The sequence below is a fragment of the Lolium rigidum genome, chromosome 5 (genome assembly GCF_022539505.1).
Source record: "Lolium rigidum isolate FL_2022 chromosome 5, APGP_CSIRO_Lrig_0.1, whole genome shotgun sequence".
NCBI classification, from domain to species: domain Eukaryota; kingdom Viridiplantae; phylum Streptophyta; class Magnoliopsida; order Poales; family Poaceae; genus Lolium; species Lolium rigidum.
In genome coordinates this window covers 151,970,610-151,989,010 of record NC_061512.1, presented here as the reverse complement: position 1 = coordinate 151,989,010, position 18,401 = coordinate 151,970,610, and the positions used below count along the sequence as shown (strand labels likewise).

The window sequence follows — 18,401 nt, the reverse complement described above, 5'->3', positions numbered from 1 at the left end:
TACCTTTGTTGAATATCATGTGAGTTGCTATGCATGTTCGTCTTGTCTGAAGTAAGAGAGATTTTCATGATCAAATGGTTTGAGTATGCATACTGTTAGAGAAGAACACTGTGCCGCTAACTAAAGCCATGATTCATGGTGGAAGTTTCAGTTTGGACAATCAATCCTCAATCTCTTATGAGAATTTTAATTGTTGTTGAATTCTTATGCATTAAAGAGGAGTCCATTATCTGTTGTCAATGTTGTCCCGGTATGGATGTCTAAGTTGAGAATAATCAAAAGCGAGAAATCCAATGCGAGTTTTCTCCCTAGACCTTTGTACAGGCGGCATAGAGGTACCCCTTTGTGACACTTGGTTGAAACATATGCTATTCAATGATAATCCGTGTTAATCCAAGCTAATTAGGACAAGGTGCGAGCACTATTAGTATACTATGCATGAGGCTTGCAACTTATAAGATGTCTTATACATAACACATATGCTTTATTACTACCGTTGACAAAATTGTTTCTTGTTTTCAAAATGAAAAGCTCTAGCACAAATATAGTAATCAATGCTTCCCTCTACGAAGGGCCTATCTTCTACTTTATTGTTGAGTCAATTTGCCTATTCTTTCTATCCCAGAAGCAAACACTTGTATCAACTGTGTGCATTGATTCTTACATGTTTACTTATTGCACTTGTTATATTGCTTTGTGTTGACAATTATCCATGAGATATACATGTTGAAGTTGAAAGCAACCGCTGAAACTTATATCTTCCTTTGTGTTGCTTCAATACCTTTACTTTAAATTTATTGCTTTATGAGTAACTCTTATGCAAGTCTTATTGATGCTTGTCTTGAAAGTATTATTCATGAAAAGTCTTTGCTATATGATTCATTAGTCTACTCATTATCTTCATCATTGCTTCGAATCGCTGCATTCATCTCATATGCTTTACAATAGTATGATCAAGATTATGATAGCATGTCACTTCGTAAATTATCTTTGTTATCGTTTACCTACTCGAGGGCGAGTAGGAACTAAGCTTGGGGATGCTTGATACGTCCCAAACGTATCTATAATTTCTTATGTTCCATGCTACTTTTATGATGATACTCACATGTTTTATACACATTATATGTCATTATTATGCATTTTCCGGCACTAACCTATTGACGAGATGCCGAAGAGCCGCTTGTTGTTTTCTGTTGTTTTTGGTTTCAGAAATCCTAGTAAGGAAATATTCTCGGAATTTGACGAAATCAACGCCCAGGGTCCTATTTTTGCACGAAGCTTCCAGAAGTCCGAGGGAGAGACGAAGTGGGGCCACGAGGTGGTGACACACAAGGGCGGCGCGGCCTGGCCCCTGGCCACGCGGCCCTGTTGTGTGGGCCCCTCGTGACGCCTCCTGACCTGCCCTTCCGCCTACTTAAAGCCTTCGTCGCGAAACCCCCAGTACCGAGAGCCACGATACGGAAAACCTTCCAGAGACGCCGCCGCCGCCAATCCCATCTGGGGGATTCAGGAGATCGCCTCCGGCACCCTGCGGGAGAGGGGAATCATCTCCCGGAGGTCTCTTCATCGCCATGATCGCCTCCGGATCGATGTGTGAGTAGTTCACCCCTGGACTATGGGTCCATAGCAGTAGCTAGATGGTTGTCTTCTCCTCATTGTGCTATCATGTTAGATCTTGTGAGCTGCCTATCATGATCAAGATCATCTATTTGTAATTCTTCATGTTGTGTTTGTTGGGATCCGATGAATATTGAATACTATGTCAAGTTGATTATCAATCTATCATATATGTTATTTATGTTCTTGCATGCTCTCCGTTGCTAGTAGAGGCTCTGGCCAAGTTGATACTTGTGACTCCAAGAGGGAGTATTTATGTTCGATAGTGGGTTCATGCCTCCATTAAATCTGGGACAGTGACGAGTAAAGTTCTAAGGTTGTGGATATGTCGTTGCCACTAGGGATAAAACATCGATGCTTTGTCTAAGGATATTTGTGTTGATTGCATTACACACCATACTTAATGCAATTGTCCGTTGTTTACAACTTAATACCGGAGGGGGTTCGGATGATAACCTCGAAGGTGGACTTTTTAGGCATAGATGCATGTCTGGATAGCGGTCTATGTACTTTGTCGTAATGCCCCGATTAAATCTCATAGTACTCATCATGATATATGTATGTGCATTGTTATGCCTTCTTTATTTGTCAATTGCCCAACCGTAATTTGTTCACCCAACATCTCGCTATCTTATGGGAGAGACACCACTAGTGATCTGTGGACCCCGGTCCTATTCTTTACATCTGAAATACAATCTACTGCAATTGTTCTTTACTGTTCTTCGCAAACAATCATCATCATCCACACTCTACATCTAATACTTTGTTTACCGCAAGCCGGTGAGATTGACAACCTCACTGTTACGTTGGGCAAAGTTCTGTGATTGTGTTGTGCAGGTTCCATGTTGGCGCCGGAATCCCTGGTGTTGCGCCGCACTACACTCCGCCACCAACAACCTTCAACGTGCTTCTTGGCTCCTACTGGTTCGATAACCTTGGTTTCTTACTGAGGGAAAACTTGCTACTGTGCGCATCGCACCTTCCTCTTGGGGTTCCCAACGGACGTGTCATCTACGCGCATCAATCCCTAGTGGCAACATCACATCCACAACCTTAGAACTTTCTGTCACTGTCCCAGATTCAATGGAGGCATGAACCCACTATCGAGCATAAATACTCCCTCTTGGAGTCACAAGTATCAACTTGGCCAGAGCCTCTACTAGCAACGGAGAGCATGCAAGATCATAAACAACACATATATGATAGATCGATAATCAACTTGACATAGTATTCCATATTCATCGAATCCCAACAAACACAACATGTAGCATTACAAATAGATGATCTTGATCATGATAGGCAGCTCACAAGATCTAAACATGATAGCACAAGAGGAGAAGACAACCATCTAGCTACTGCTATGGACCCATAGTCCAAGGATGAACTACTCACGCATCAGTCCGCAGGCGGGCATGGTGATGTAGAGCCCTCCGGTGATGATTCCCCTCTCCGGCAGGGTGCCGGAGGCGATCTTCAGAACCCCCGAGATGGGGTTGACGGCGGCGGCGTCTCAGTAACTTTTCTCGTATCGTGGCTCTCAGTACTAGGGTTTTCGCGACGGAAGGAATAAATAGGCGAAGGGGCAGAGTCGGTGGGGCGCTCAAGGGGCCCACCCCATAGGCCGGCGCGACCAGGGGCCCCACCGCGCCGCCATGTGGGGTGGCCGCCTCGTGGCCCCTCTTCGTCTCCTCTTTGGTGTTCTGGAAGGCTCCGTGGAAAATAAGACCGTGGGCTTTTGTTTCGTCCAATTCCGAGAATATTTCCTGTGTAGGATTTCTGAAACCAAAAACAGCAGAAAACAGAACTGGCGCTTCGGCATCTTGTTAATAGGTTAGTACCGGAAAATGCATCAAAATGATGTAAAGTGTATATAAAACATGTGAGTATTGTCATAAAACTAGCATGGAACATAAGAAATTATAGATACGTTTGAGACGTATCACGATACTTGCAAGATAATAAAGTTTACATGCTCATTTGTAATATGCCTAGTAACCTGGACTTTGTGGGTTGTTCAGATATTGGTTTTGCGAGGTGTGTGGATAATAAAGTTTCCACGTCATCTCTCATCCTCACCCTCGCATATGGAATTATATCGTGGAAAAGCTCCAAAATGACAGTGATGGCATCATAATGATGCAATTAGATATGTGGCATGTTAAGAGGCTATCGACAGGTGTATGTTAAAATGTTTTCCCGAAATTAATGTGGTAGAAAACATTTTAAAGCCACTTACTGCATTATGAACACGCACTTGTCCTTGCTATTGCCAAAACCATTTACAATATGTTTTGTATTGTGAAAACTAGAATCCAAGATCAACCTACTGATGTTAAGCATATAAATATGTTTTTTTTTGTATGGATCCGTTTAAGAAAGCTGCCGGCATGGGTTACTATAGAGATTTTGTGATCTCGAGGTTATGGACCACTAATATGAGCCACTCCTAACAAGTAAAATGTTTTCCATTTCAATATAGGTTGGTGTGCTTTAAGTATTGAGGTTCATTGGCATTTACTTTGACCACTACAACACCTTATGTTGGTATATTATTCGTATAGAGGACGAGCGAATGTAGTTGAGCATAACGATCAAGGGGGAGAATCTTAGTTGATCTCGGCTTTGACCGGGTAAATAAAAGGATAACATAAGTGGGAGGAGTCATGAACCAACGTTCGTTGGCTTTGACCCAACATATTCTCCCTAATCGGGGGCACATATAAAAGGGTGGGGCCTGGATATCTACAGAGGGGTTCACGTACCTTTTCCAGCCCCCAGAATTCTCTAACAACCCCAGACCGATCCAGAAGGGAGTGCTGAAGCAACGGGAAGACCATCACCATCGCCCGCCATCTCCAGCACCCCACCTTCCATCGACATGGGCTTCACCAAGCCTGCATCTAGGAGGAAAAGGAATTCTACAATTACTTGTAAGTCAATGTCTCAATCTCTGTGTTAGGTGCTCTAAGACATGATCAGTTGATGTTAATGTTTTCCTAAAGATGTTTATGATTCAAAAACAACCACCTCCCAAATCCGAGATATAAAGTCGGTTTATTGAAGACTTCCGCCACAGTTGACACAGTAAGAATGGGGGCGAGCCATTTTTTTCAAGCGATCCAACAGAGGGATCGAATTTCATTATCAGAGAGATAACGAAACCATGTTCTGGTAGTTCTTACAAAAAACATAAAAATAGAAAGGCAAAAGCGCCGCCCTAATGCTAGTGCTCGAACAAACGACAACCCAATCAAAGCTAAACAAGTCTTATTACAGGAAACGCGAAAGGATCACCCAGGCAACAGGACCGAAGCAACGAAAAAGATCCCAACAGCACTATCTTTTTTATCCACCGCAAGTTCCTTCAGGCAATATCTCCAGTGTATTTGACTTCCTCAGGATTTTTATCCTCCAGGTGAAGAGTAGGGTTCGGGCCAGAGCTCCTAGGGTCAACACCTCCTCCCATCGATGCAAGCCTCATGAGATTGTCAGCTCCAGCTTGAATATCTACAACGTCCTTCTCCTCATGAAGTCCCACCGAGTATTTCATAAACACGACAACATAACTAATTAGTTCACAGGGGGAATTGATCAGCTTATTTTCGAAGCAGGCTCGATTTTGCAGCTTCCAAATAGCCCAGGAAATTGATGCCAGGCCAGCAATCGGCGTGTTGCGGCAGGCAGACACAAACTTGGGGAACCAACAGAAAAATTGGGAGAAACTCCCAGGACGCGTAGGAGAACCGATGGCAGTTGCCACGGTGCTCCAGACGAATTTGGTTGCAACACAGCTAAAGAACAAGTGGCTCATAGATTCATGGTCTCTACAAAACTGACAGAGAGGACTTCCAGTCCACTTGCACCTGATCAAATTATCATTGGTAGCAATGGCATTATGCCAGATCAACCAGAACCAAATCTTTATTTTTAAGGGAATTTTACTCTTCCATAAATGGCGAAAGGATCTGTCTATTTCATTGCTGCAAATATGTTTATACACCGACTTTAACATAGAATTTGCCACCTTTAGTCCATTTTCAGAAGGGGGCATCTTTTTTCCTGGTTCAAAGTTATCTGATTCTGCAAAGTCAGTAATCCATCTCTTTGTATACTCAAATCAGGTGTTAACCACTTCCTGAAGGAAATCACTCAACCCATAGTAGCAGCTGCAGCAGGTCACAAGCTGTTTCTTGTAAATACTATAGAGATCAGGGAACATATCTTTCAAAGGACTTATGCTACACCAGGAATCACCCCAGAAACTGGTCATAGCTCCATTTCCAACCTACATCCTTCTACCACATAGATTTTTTTTTCCTGTAACATGTCTATCCATAAGGGTGAATATCTAGGTCTGTGTTTGGTATAATAAACACCATAACCTTTGAGATACTTCAAACCCATAAAATCTTGCCAATGACCAGAGTCATGTTCCAATTCCCACCACCATTTGTGCATCATACTGATATTGAATTTGACCAAATCCCTAAGAGAGTAAACTAAACCTAATGTACTTTTATATAAACCGCCAAGAACACGACGAAGCGGCAGCGAGAGTCGGATGGTACATCAGCCATGATCCCATCACCAGCGAGACATTAGTAGGCAATCAGCAAGCACCAACGAACACCGCCTGAACAACGTTGCCTGCCCACTCTGCCAGGGCCCCCGTCCCGACAGCCATGACCCGTGCCCCATAAGGGCATGTACAATGCAGGCACTAAAGCCATGTGCTAGGATGAAATCCCCGGCCATTTCGTTGAATTCTCGTTTGATACTAGGATTTTCCTTGGCGTCGCTGCAATATTATTAGGCGTCGAGCGCTCCATTTTTTTTTGATTGCACGGAGTGGTTTGCCTAGGAGCCATCACTATCCACACGTGGAAACGAGAAATTAGCGGCTCCAGTTAGCACCTCGCGTTGGAGTACAAGACTCTTATGTCAATATTTCACGGTAATTGATTTCTTTTTGTTACCCAAGCGCCTGCCTAAGAGCCTGTGCATTGTACATGCCCTAATACCACCAGACTAAAGAGCCGCCAACCACCGGAGGAAGCAGGGCCGGCCCATGGCAACCACGGGCGACCGTCAAGGGCCCAGGCCAGAGGGGGCCCAGTATTTAGTCTTCCCCTATATCCCTGCTTTGCCTTCTAATTGCCGATGGGCTGAAGAAAAGTAGCGTAGCCAATCAGTAAACAAGGCCACCGCGATCGCATATCTTCGTACGCGTCGCTTCGCTCGGTCGCCTCCAGGGCTCCATCGACCGGCGCTGCTCCCAGCCTCCCACATCTGATGTGCTCCATCAATTGGCAAGGCCTTCGTGCGATCAAAATTACTTCGCGTGTCCACCCCTTAGTCGCCCCTGCCATGTGTGCAAGTTCAAAAGTAAACCCTAATATAATCGTTCATCTAATCCATCATTTAACCGCTGAATTAGAGTCTTAGTGTTTTACTTTAAGGTTATAATTTCATGTGAATTCCTTTAACCATTATATATGTGTTATAACGCCGAAGCTTTTTCATGCAGCACTAAAGAATAATTGTCAATGGAGTCATTGTAATTTGATTTTATTTAAGCTAATCAAACTAGTAGAGAATGCTTGTTACATTTGGCTACTTTTTTTTACGAAAAGTTATTTTGGATCTTGGGCACCAGTGCTCTCGCCGTATTAAAAAATTCGAAAATTAGATTTATGTGTTAAAAAAAATCTGTAGCAAAATTCTAAAAGGAGCTGATGATATATCCCACTAACATACAAAATCTCAAATACAAATATTTTGTTTTCCGAGCTACACAAAAATGACAAAATATGATTTTTTTTTTTTGAAGATCTGAATCACTATACTCAGATCTACAAATTTGTTATTTTTGGGTAGCCTAAACTACAAATTATTTCTAGCTGAAAATTTACACGTTTTGTGGAATACAATACTGGCTACATCATAATTTATTTTCAAATTTTTCTGAAACTTAGAAATGTGATTTTTAATTACTTTTTTAAATAGGGATCACTGGTGCCCATGTGCACCAAATGTCTATCCTTTTTTTTATTACTTCTATGGTAATATGACATTGTATGAGTGCTTAAAAATCATTTATAGACATCTTGAACTAAAAATGCGTGCTTACTTTCACTTGCACACATAAAATATATGTTTATAGACGATAGAACTAAAAATCATTTTATTTCAACTCCTAAGTTTTTGCAAGTGAAAGTAAGCACATATATGTTTATATATCTGCGTACATATATATTAGCACTAAGAGGCCCTTTTTCTGACTTCGCCCAAGGGCCTCTAAAAATATAAAGCCGGCCCTGGGAGGAAGGGCACCAGATTGACCAAATCCCCTATACTTGGTTCGATCTGGTCGTGGTATGCATATTCAGAAGAGTAAAATTATACTACGTATCAGGATTCCATAACAAGTCCAAATTTACATGGTAAAGCAATCGGTGCGAGAACAAGTCGAGCTAATCAAGCATTTGCTTCTTCCGTTGATAGCTTGGCGTATCCAGTAGCCCCCAGCTGGCTGTGTATGTTCTCCCTGCGCTCGTAGTAAAACGCGGTGATGGCACAGACGGAGAACAGCTGCACGAGCCCCAGCAGAGCCACATACACAAATCCCAGTAGCAACCCAAGCGCCACGCTATAACCCGCGAACGTCCTGGCGAGCATGTGCACCAGCGATACGGCGACGGACAGTGCTCCGGTCACGGCGAGGTACAGCACGACCTGCCACTTCTTCCCATTCGCCAGCCTCCACGCCTTGGCTAACGCGGCCAAGCCTTTGCAGCCGGACTCGGCCACCGCCACGACGACGCTGAAAGAACAGAGGAAAGAGAAGTACACGAGGTAGACGGAGGCAGCGATGATCATCAGCGAGGCCACAAGCAAAGTCACGAAGTATCGCTTCACCACAAGAATGTGGACCAGAGCTATCATGGCCAGGAGGAGCACGGCGTAGACCTTCTTCAGGACGGAGACGATGGCGAGCGTGAGAAGGGGCCCCTTGATCTGCGCCTTAGCCTGGCCGAGGAGAGCGCCAAATGTAGTAGCGCGCTGCTCGCCATCGCTGGAGTACGTCGAAACGGCTGCAAAGAGGACGACGATCCGGACGGCCGCGCGGACCATGACGGCGAACAGGACGAACCCATCGCCGACCAGCAGGAGCTCCTTGGTGTTATTCTGGATCTCCTGCAGGAGCTTGGCGTAGTCCGGGCTGCCGTACTCGGTGGTATTGCTCGAGCGCCTTGATGTGGAGCTTGATCTCCTCGACGAGGGGATGGAATGGATGGCGAGGTCGTTGCCGAGGGTAATCAGCGTGGTGGAGGCGAGGATGAGCGCGCAGACCGATGTGAAGAGCTTCGGATTTCCGATCGGCAGGAGGAGGCCCTCCTTTAGGAAGTTGAAGAATGATGGTGCCTTGTTTTGACCGGTTACCATGGCTGGATGGGAAAATGGTTTGAGCAGCTACAAACTATTGCAGCGAGTACTTTGAGAAGTCAGACGCAGGGTTGAACCGGCGACCGGGTATGAGTAAACCAGCAGAATTTCTGGATAATAACGCGTACCGAGTAGAGTAAACCAACAAGTAACGACTGTACTCCGTTCTACTCCCTCCATTTCAATGAGCAAGCCATTTGCCAGATTCCACGAACGAAGGTGTGGAATTTTCAAACCTCAACTGCTCAACGCTTGTTTTTTTCCTTCTGCTTCCTGTCTTTATTTCTTTCCTCTTTTTTCTTATTTTCTTCCATGATCGTGACAGCCAATCCTATGACACTTCTCCAACAGATAGAACCTTTTCCCACCAACGGGTTCTACTCTTTTTTAAACATAAGGCACAAAGTGCCCAACTTTAAATTAATAAAGCCACATGGGCGTACAATGATGCCGCAGAACAACTTACAACTCACACAAACACCAACAAACAGAAGGTAAACCGGAAACTAGCTGAAGCCCGTGAAGCCCTCCGACGCGAATGAAGCACCATGGAGCAGAGAAGGGGAAACTTAGGGTGGGATTACCGGCATCGGTTGGGAGATTTCACGACCAGACCAAGAGGGTGAGTCCTCGCCTGTCCATTCTCTTCCATGGCCGGAGAGGGATCCCTCGCCCCTCGCCCTGGCTCGAAGAGCACCGTACCGCCGCCCATGGAGACACGCTCAACCAGAGAAGAGAAGGGACCAAGAACCAAACTGCCAAACTGAGCCTGCAATAGAGCCCACCCATTCGCTTCGTCGGGCACACCCCGAGAAGCCTTGCCGCCGATCACGGAACTAGTCACGAAGAGACGAAACTGCAGGGCGAGGACGTTGAAGAGAAGGTGCCATGAAGGAGACAAGTGGTGACAGAGCCGAGCCTCGGAGCATCGGTTGCAAGGGAGAAGCACCGTGCTCCTATCATCCCAGAACCTCGCACCCGAGCGAGTGGAGAGAACGAACTACGAGCAGCCAAAGGGATTGCAGGAGGTACACCCTAGAGCTCAGCAATACCACCATCGCCCAGATCACGGCCAAGACGCCTACCACCAGAAAAAACACCAACCCACAACCCCAACTGACCCAATGAGGCACCTTCAGGAAGGGAGAGGGCAAGATACCTCAGCGGTGCTCCAGGAAGAACACATCGCCCGCGGGCATCGCCACTATCGTGGCTGGCACCGCCGTCCACGGATTTCTCCCGGAATCCGCACCTCCTCCAGCACCCAACCCAGCACCAGATCCGCCGGAAAAAACCACCAGAGCTCGGCGCCGGAAGGGTGGGACTTCCGATCAGGTTCTGGGCACCGACAGCGCGGCCCCCGAACCACGACCAACACCCTCGTCCTTCCTGCCGTTGATGTCTACGGGAGCTTCTATTCTTGTAGACAGTGTTGGGCCTCCAAGAGCAGAGGTTTGTAGAACAGCAGCAAGTTTCCCTTAAGTGGATCACCCAAGGTTTATCGAACTCAGGGAGGAAGAGGTCAAAGATATCCCTCTCATGCAACCCTGCAACCACAAAGCAAGAAGTCTCTTGTGTCCCCAACACACCTAATAGGTGCACTAGTTCGGCGAAGAGATAGTGAAATACAGGTGGTATGAATAAGTAGTAGCAACGGCACCAGAAAAGTGCTTTGCCCAGGACAATAAATAAGCAGTAGTAACGCAACAGTAGTAACGCAGCAGTAGCAGTATTTAGGAACAAGGCCTAGGGATTAGACTTTCACTAGTGGACACTCTCAACATTGATCACATAACAGAATAGATAAATGCATACTCTACACTCTTGTTGGATGATGAACACATTGCGTAGGATTACACGAACCCTCAATGCCGGAGTTAACAAGCTCCACAATTCAATGTTCATATTTAAATAACCTTAGAGTGCATGAAAGATCAATAAGACTAAACCAAGTACTAACATAGTATGCACACTGTCACCTTCATGCTATGTAGGAGGAATAGATCACATTAATACCATCATAGCAATAGTTAACTTCATAATCTACAAGAGATCATAATCATAGCATACGCCAAATACTAACACGGATGCACACACTGTCACCATTACACCGTGCAGGAGGAATAAAACTACTTTAATAACATTGCTAGAGTAGCACATAGATAAATTGTGATACAAAATACATTTCAATCATAAAGAGATATAAATAAGCACTTCACTACGCCATTCATAACAGTGAGTAAGTATTCTGTGAAATATAGCCTAAGAGACCCACACGGTGCACACACTGTCACCTTTACACACGTGGGACAAGGAGTCTCCGGAGATCACATAAGTAAAACTCACTTGACTAGCATAATGACATCTAGATTACAAGCATCATCATATGAATCTCAATCATGTAAGGCAGCTCATGAGATTATTGTATTGAAGTACATAGGAGAGAGATGAACCACATAGCTACCGGTACAGCCCCGAGCCTCGATGGAGAACTATTCCCTCCTCATGGGAGCAGCAGCGGTGATGAAGATGGCGGTGGAGATGGCAGCGGTGTCGATGGAGAAGCCTTTCGGGGGCACTTCCCCGCTCCGGCAGGGTGCCGGAACAGAGACTCCTGTTCCCCAGATCTTGGCTTCGCGATGGCGGCGGCTCTGGAAGGTTTTCCGTATCGTGGTTTTTTTTCCATCAGGGTTTTCGCGACGGAGGCTTTAAATAGGCGGAAGGGCAGCCTCGGAGGGGGCCTGGGGGGCCCACACCATAGGGCGGCGCGGCCCCCCCTCTGGCCGCGCCAGGGTGTGGTGTGCGGCCCCCAGGGCTTCTCTCTGGCGGCTCTCGGGTGTTCTGGAAGGCTCCGGGAAAAATAGGACCCTGGGTCTTGGTTTCGTCCAATTCCGAGAATATTTCGTTACTAGGATTTCTGAAACCAAAAACAGCAGTAAAACAAGCAATCGACACTTCGGCATCTTGTTAATAGGTTAGTTCCAGAAAATGCACGAATATGACATAAAGTGTGCATAAAATATGTAGGTATCATCAATAATATGGCATGGAACATAAGAAATTATCGATACGTCGGAGACGTATCAAGCATCCCCAAGCTTAGTTCTGCTCGTCCCGAGCAGGTAAAACGATAACAAAGATAATTTCTAAAGTGACATGCCATCATAACCTTGATCATACTATTTGTAAACATATGTAGTGAATGTAGCGATCAAAACAATGGTAATGACATGAGTAAACAAGTGAATCATAAAGCAAAGAATTTTCATGAATAGTACTTCAAGACAAGCATCAATAAGTCTTGCATAAGAGTTAACTCATAAAGCAATAAATCAAAGTAAAGGAATTGAAGCAACACAAAGGAAGATTAAGTTTCAGCGGTTGCTTTCAACTTGTAACATGTATATCTCATGGATAATTTTCAACATAGAGTAATATAACAAGTACAATATGCAAGTATGTAGGAATCAATGCACAGATTCACACAAGTGTTTGCTTCTTGAGGTGGAGAGAGATAGGTGAACTGACTCAACATAAAAGTAAAGAGAATGGTCCTTCAAAGAGGAAAGCATCGATTGCTATATTTGTGCTAGAGCTTTTATTTTGAAAACATGAAACAATTTTGTCAACGGTAGTAATAAAGCATATGAGTTATGTAAATTATATCTTACAAGTTGCAAGTCTCATGCATAGTATACTAATAGTGCCCGCACCTTGTCCTAATTAGCTTGGACTACCGGATCTTTGCAATGCACATGTTTTAACCAAGTGTCACAATGGGGTACCTCCATGCTGCCCTGTACAAAGGTCTAAGGAGAAAGCTCGCATTTTGGATTTCTCGCTTTTGATTATTCTCAACTTAGACATCCATACCGGGACAACATGGACAACAGATAATGGACTCCTCTTTAATGCATAAGCATGTGGCAACAATTATTATTCTCATATGAGATTGAGGATATGTGTCCAAAACTGAAACTTCCACCATGAATCATGGCTTTAGTTAGCGGCCCAATGTTCTTCTCTAACAATATGCATGCTCCAACCATAAAGGTGGTAGATCTCTCTTACTTCGGACAAGACGGACATGCATAGCAACTCACATGATATTCAACAAAGAATAGTTGATGGCGTCCCCGGAAAACATGGTTATCGCACAACAAGCAACTTAATAAGAGATAAAGTGCATAAGTACATATTCAATACTACAATAGTTTTTAAGCTATTTGTCCCATGAGCTATATATTGCAAAGGTGAATGATGGAATTTTAAAGGTAGCACTCAAGCAATTTACTTTGGAATGGCGGATAAATACCATGTAGTAGGTAGGTATGGTGGACACAAATGGCATAGTGGTTGGCTCAAGTTTTTTGGATGCATGAGAAGTATTCCCTCTCGATACAAGGTTTAGGCTAGCAAGGTTTATTTGAAACAAACACGAGGATGAACGGTGCAGCAAAACTCACATAAAATACATATTGTAAACATTATAAGACTCTACACCGTCTTCCTTGTTGTTCAAAACTCAATACTAGATATTATCTAGACTCTAGAGAAACCAAATATGCAAACCAAATTAGCAAGCTCTAAGTGTTTCTTCATTAATGGGTGCAAAGTATATGATGCAAGAGCTTAAACATGAGCACAACAATTGTCAAGCATCAAATTATCCAAGACATTTTTAGAATTACTACATGTAGTATTTTCCAATTCCAACCATATAACAATTTAACGAAGAAGAAACTTCGCCATGAATACTATGAGTAGAGCCTAAGGACATACTTGTCCATGTGCTACATAGGAGCGTGTCTCTCTCCCACAAGGTGAATGCTAGGATCCATTTTATTCAAACAAAACAAAAATAAAAACAAACCGACGCTCCAAGCAAAGTGCATAAGATGTGACGGAATAAAAATATAGTTTCAGGGGAGGAACCTGATAATGTTGTCGATGAAGAAGGGGATGCCTTGGGCATCCCCAAGCTTAGACGCTTGAGTCTTCTTAGAATATGCAGGGGTGAACCACCGGGCATCCCCAAGCTTAGAGCTTTCACTCTCCTTGATCATATTGCATCATACTCCTCTCTTGATCCTTGAAAACTTCCTCCACACCAAACTCGAAACAACTCATTAGAGGGTTAGTGCACAATAAAAATTCACATGTTCAGAGGTGACACAATCATTCTTAACACTTCTGGACATTGCATAAAGCTACTGGACATTAATGGATCAAAGAAATTCATCCAACATAGCAAAAGAGGCAATGCAAAATAAAATGCAGAATCTGTCAAAACAGAACAGTCCGTAAAGATGGATTTTATTAGGCCACCAGACTTGCTCAAATGAAAATGCTCAAATTGAATGAAAGTTGCGTACATATCTGAGGATCATGCACGTAAATTGGCTTAATTTTCTGAGCTACCTACAGGGAGGTAGACCCAGATTCGTGACAGCAAAGAAATCTGGAACTGCGCAGTAATCCAAATCTAGTACTTACTTTACTATCAAAGACTTTACTTGGCACAACAAAACTCAAAACTAAGATAAGGAGAGGTTGCTACAGTAGTAAACAACTTCCAAGACACAAATATAAAACAAAGTACTGTAGCAAAATAAACACATGGGTTATCTCCCAAGAAGTTCTTTCTTTATAGCCATTAAGATGGGCTCAAGCAGTTTTAATGATGCACTCGCAAGAAATAGTATTTGAAGCAAAAGAGAGCATCAAGAGGCAAATTCAAAACACATTTAAGTCTAACATGCTTCCTATGAAAAGGAATCTTGTTAATAAACAAGTTCATGAAGAGCAAAGTGACAAGCATAGGAAGATAAAACAAGTGTAGCTTCAAAAATTTCAGCACATAGAGAGGCATTTTAGTAACATGAAAATTTCTACAACCATATTTTCCTCTCTCATAATAACTTTCAGTAGCAACATGAGAAAACTCAACAATATAACTATCACATAAAGCATTCTTATCATGAGTCTCATGCATAAAATTATTACTCTCCACATAGGCATAATCAATTTTATTAGTAATAGTGGGAGCAAATTCAACAAAGTAGCTATCATTATTATTCTCATCATCAAATATAGGAGGCATATTGTAATCATAATCAAATTTATCCTCCATAACAAAGTGTACTAAAAGACCAATATCATTATAATCATCATAAATAGGAGGCAAAGTATCATCAAAGAAAATTTTCTCCTCAATGCTTGGGGGACTAAAAAGATCATGAAAACCAGCTTCCCCAAGCTTAGAACTTTCTATATCATTATCAACAATGGTGTTCAAAGCGTTCATACTAATATTACTCCCAGCATGCAAATAAGATTTCATAGGTTTTTTAATTTTCGCATCAAACAATCCATGTTTTAAATCAGGAAATAGAATAAGAAGCTCATTGTTGTCCATTATGCCCAACTAGTGTAAACAAGAAACAAAAAGATGCAATTGCAGGATCTAAAGGAAATAGCTTCGAGCATACACACAACAGCGCCAGAAAAGTACTGTTACCTGGAACCGGAGTATGAGTGCCTTTTTACCTTTCCTCCCCAGCAAAGGCGCCGTAAAAGTGCTTGATGTCTACGGGAGCTTCTATTCTTGTAGACAGCTGTTGGGCCTCCAAGAGTAGAGGTTTGTAGAACAGCAGCAAGTTTCCCTTAAGTGGATCACCCAAGGTTTATCGAACTCAGGGAGGAAGAGGTCAAAGATATCCCTCTCATGCAACCCCGCAACCACAAAGCAAGAAGTCTCTTGTGTCCCCAACACACCTAATAGGTGCACTAGTTCGGCGAAGAGATAGTGAAATACAAGCGGTATGAATAAGTAGTAGCAACGACACCGTAAAAGTGCTTTGCCCAGGACAAGTAAACAAGCAGTAGTAACGCAGCGAGTAGTAACGCAGCGAGTAGCGTATTTAGGAACAAGGCCTAGGGATTAGACTTTCACTAGTGGACACTCTCAACATTGATCACATAACAGAATAGATAAATGCATACTCTACACTCTTGTTGGATGATGAACACATTGCGTAGGATTACACGAACCCTCAATGCCGGAGTTAACAAGCTCCACAATTCAATGTTCATATTTAAATAACCTTAGAGTGCATGAAAGATCAATAAGACTAAACCAAGTACTAACATAGTATGCACACTCGTCACCTTCATGCTATGTAGGAGGAATAGATCACATTAATACCATCATAGCAATAGTTAACTTCATAATCTACAAGAGATCATAATCATAGCATACGCCAAGTACTAACACGGATGCACACACTGTCACCATTACACCGTGCAGGAGGAATAAAACTACTTTAATAACATTGCTAGAGTAGCACATAGATAAATTGTGATACAAAATATATTGCAATCATAAAGAGATATAAATAAGCACTTCACTACGCAATTCATAACAGTGAGTAAGTATTCTATGAAATATAGCCTAAGAGACCCACACGGTGCACACACTGTCACCTTTACACACGTGGGACAAGGAGTCTCCGGAGATCACATAAGTAAAACTCACTTGACTAGCATAATGACATCTAGATTACAAGCATCATCATATGAATCTCAATCATGTAAGGCAGCTCATGAGATTATTGTATTGAAGTACATAGGAGAGAGATGAACCACATAGCTACCGGTACAGCCCCGAGCCTCGATGGAGAACTACTCCTCCTCATGGGAGCAGCAGCGGTGATGAAGATGGCGGTGGAGATGGCAGCGGTGTCGATGGAGAAGCCTTCCGGGGCACTTCCCCGCTCCGGCAGGGTGCCGGAACGGAGACTCCCGTCCCCGGATCTTGGCTTCGCGATGGCGGCGGCTCCGGAAGGTTTTCCGTATCGTGGTTTTTTTTTCCATCGTGGTTTTCGCGACGGAGGCTTTAAATAGGCGGAAGGGCAGCCTCGGAGGGGCTCGGGGGCCCACACCATAGGGCGGCGCGGCCCCCCTCCGGCCGCGCCAGGGTGTGGTGTGGGGCCCCCGTGGCTTCTCTCCGGCGGCTCTCGGGTGTTCCGTAAGGCTCCGGGAAAAATAGGACCCCGGGTCTTGGTTTCGTCCAATTCGAGAATATTTCGTTACTAGGATTTCTGAAACCAAAAACAGCAGTAAAATAGCAACCGGCACTTCGGCATCTTGTTAATAGGTTAGTTCCAGAAAATGCACGAATATGACATAAAGTGTGCATAAAACATGTAGGTATCATCAATAATATGGCATGGAACATAAGAAATTATCGATACGTCGGAGACGTATCAGCCGTCCACACATCTGAGGAGGAGGACCCGCATCACGCGCGCCGTTTTTCGCAGAGCACGCGCCGCCACAGTACCGGAGGCCGCTGCTGTCAACACCTGGATTTTTAAGTCCAGATGCCTGTTATGCCATACATCGCAATCCCAGGAATATTGTTGTTGCGAGACATAACAGTTGAATATCATAAGTCATCATTCCTTACATATCATAGTCGTCTTACAAATAGATCACATGATCCAATATTACAATAATAGTTGAACCATTGTTTCAACACACATCACAAATACATAATGGAAGCGTAGTAGTAGTAGTGGACTATCTAATCCACAGGCCAACGCTTGACGTCAGGAGTAGTCCTAGTTGTCGTAGACGTCCTGCTGTCCATCATCTTCATACCGTCGTGCTCCTCTTCATAGTCTGGCCATTTGAATAGCCAGGGACAAAGCCGTGAGTACTTTAAAGTACTCGCAAACTAATACTAATGTAAGTACTAACATTTCTGGTAAGGGGGTGCTAAGCTCTAGTTTCTTTTGCATCAAGCCAATTTTAGTTCACAAGTATTTGAAATAAAAACTCTTCATGTGCTAACTAAATCAAGTGGGAACATTAGTGTCATTCCCACAACCTTTGTTGTAATTCCAGTCAAATTCACCATTCACCTTTCAAGTTCAAGTTTCAAATCATATGTCACATTTTTGAAAATGGTCTGATGACGGAACAGTATGGCCTTTCCAACCGTCCATAACCGTGGACGCGGCTATTCGAATAGTTCTACACTCTGCAGAGGTTGCACACTTGTGCCACAACATTTGATTACATCCGTCGAGAATAACCCTGAATAATCGTAACTCGATACGCGGATCATCAACCATAACCTTTCACTTACATATCCTAGTATAGGCACCTCTCCCCATGAGCTTGGCCTCCCAGTGAAGACCAACTATCAACCTGGGAACTGCACAGGGCTTGGGCCGGACATTCACCTCGTTTTACGTCATTTCTCATCATTTCTTTTGTTGTAGAGGCAGCTTTCGGCATAACCCCGATGACGCTTGTTTAGAGGGAACCCA

General features: G+C 43.7%; 1 protein-coding gene across 1 annotated transcript; it reads right to left on the bottom strand.

Moving 5' to 3' along the window:
- Positions 1-8,094: 8,094 nt before the first annotated feature.
- Positions 8,095-9,063, bottom strand: LOC124656543. Its single transcript, XM_047195263.1, has one exon. The coding sequence runs from the start codon at positions 9,061-9,063 to the stop codon at positions 8,095-8,097; it is 969 nt and encodes a 322-aa protein (XP_047051219.1).
- Positions 9,064-18,401: the final 9,338 nt, after the last annotated feature.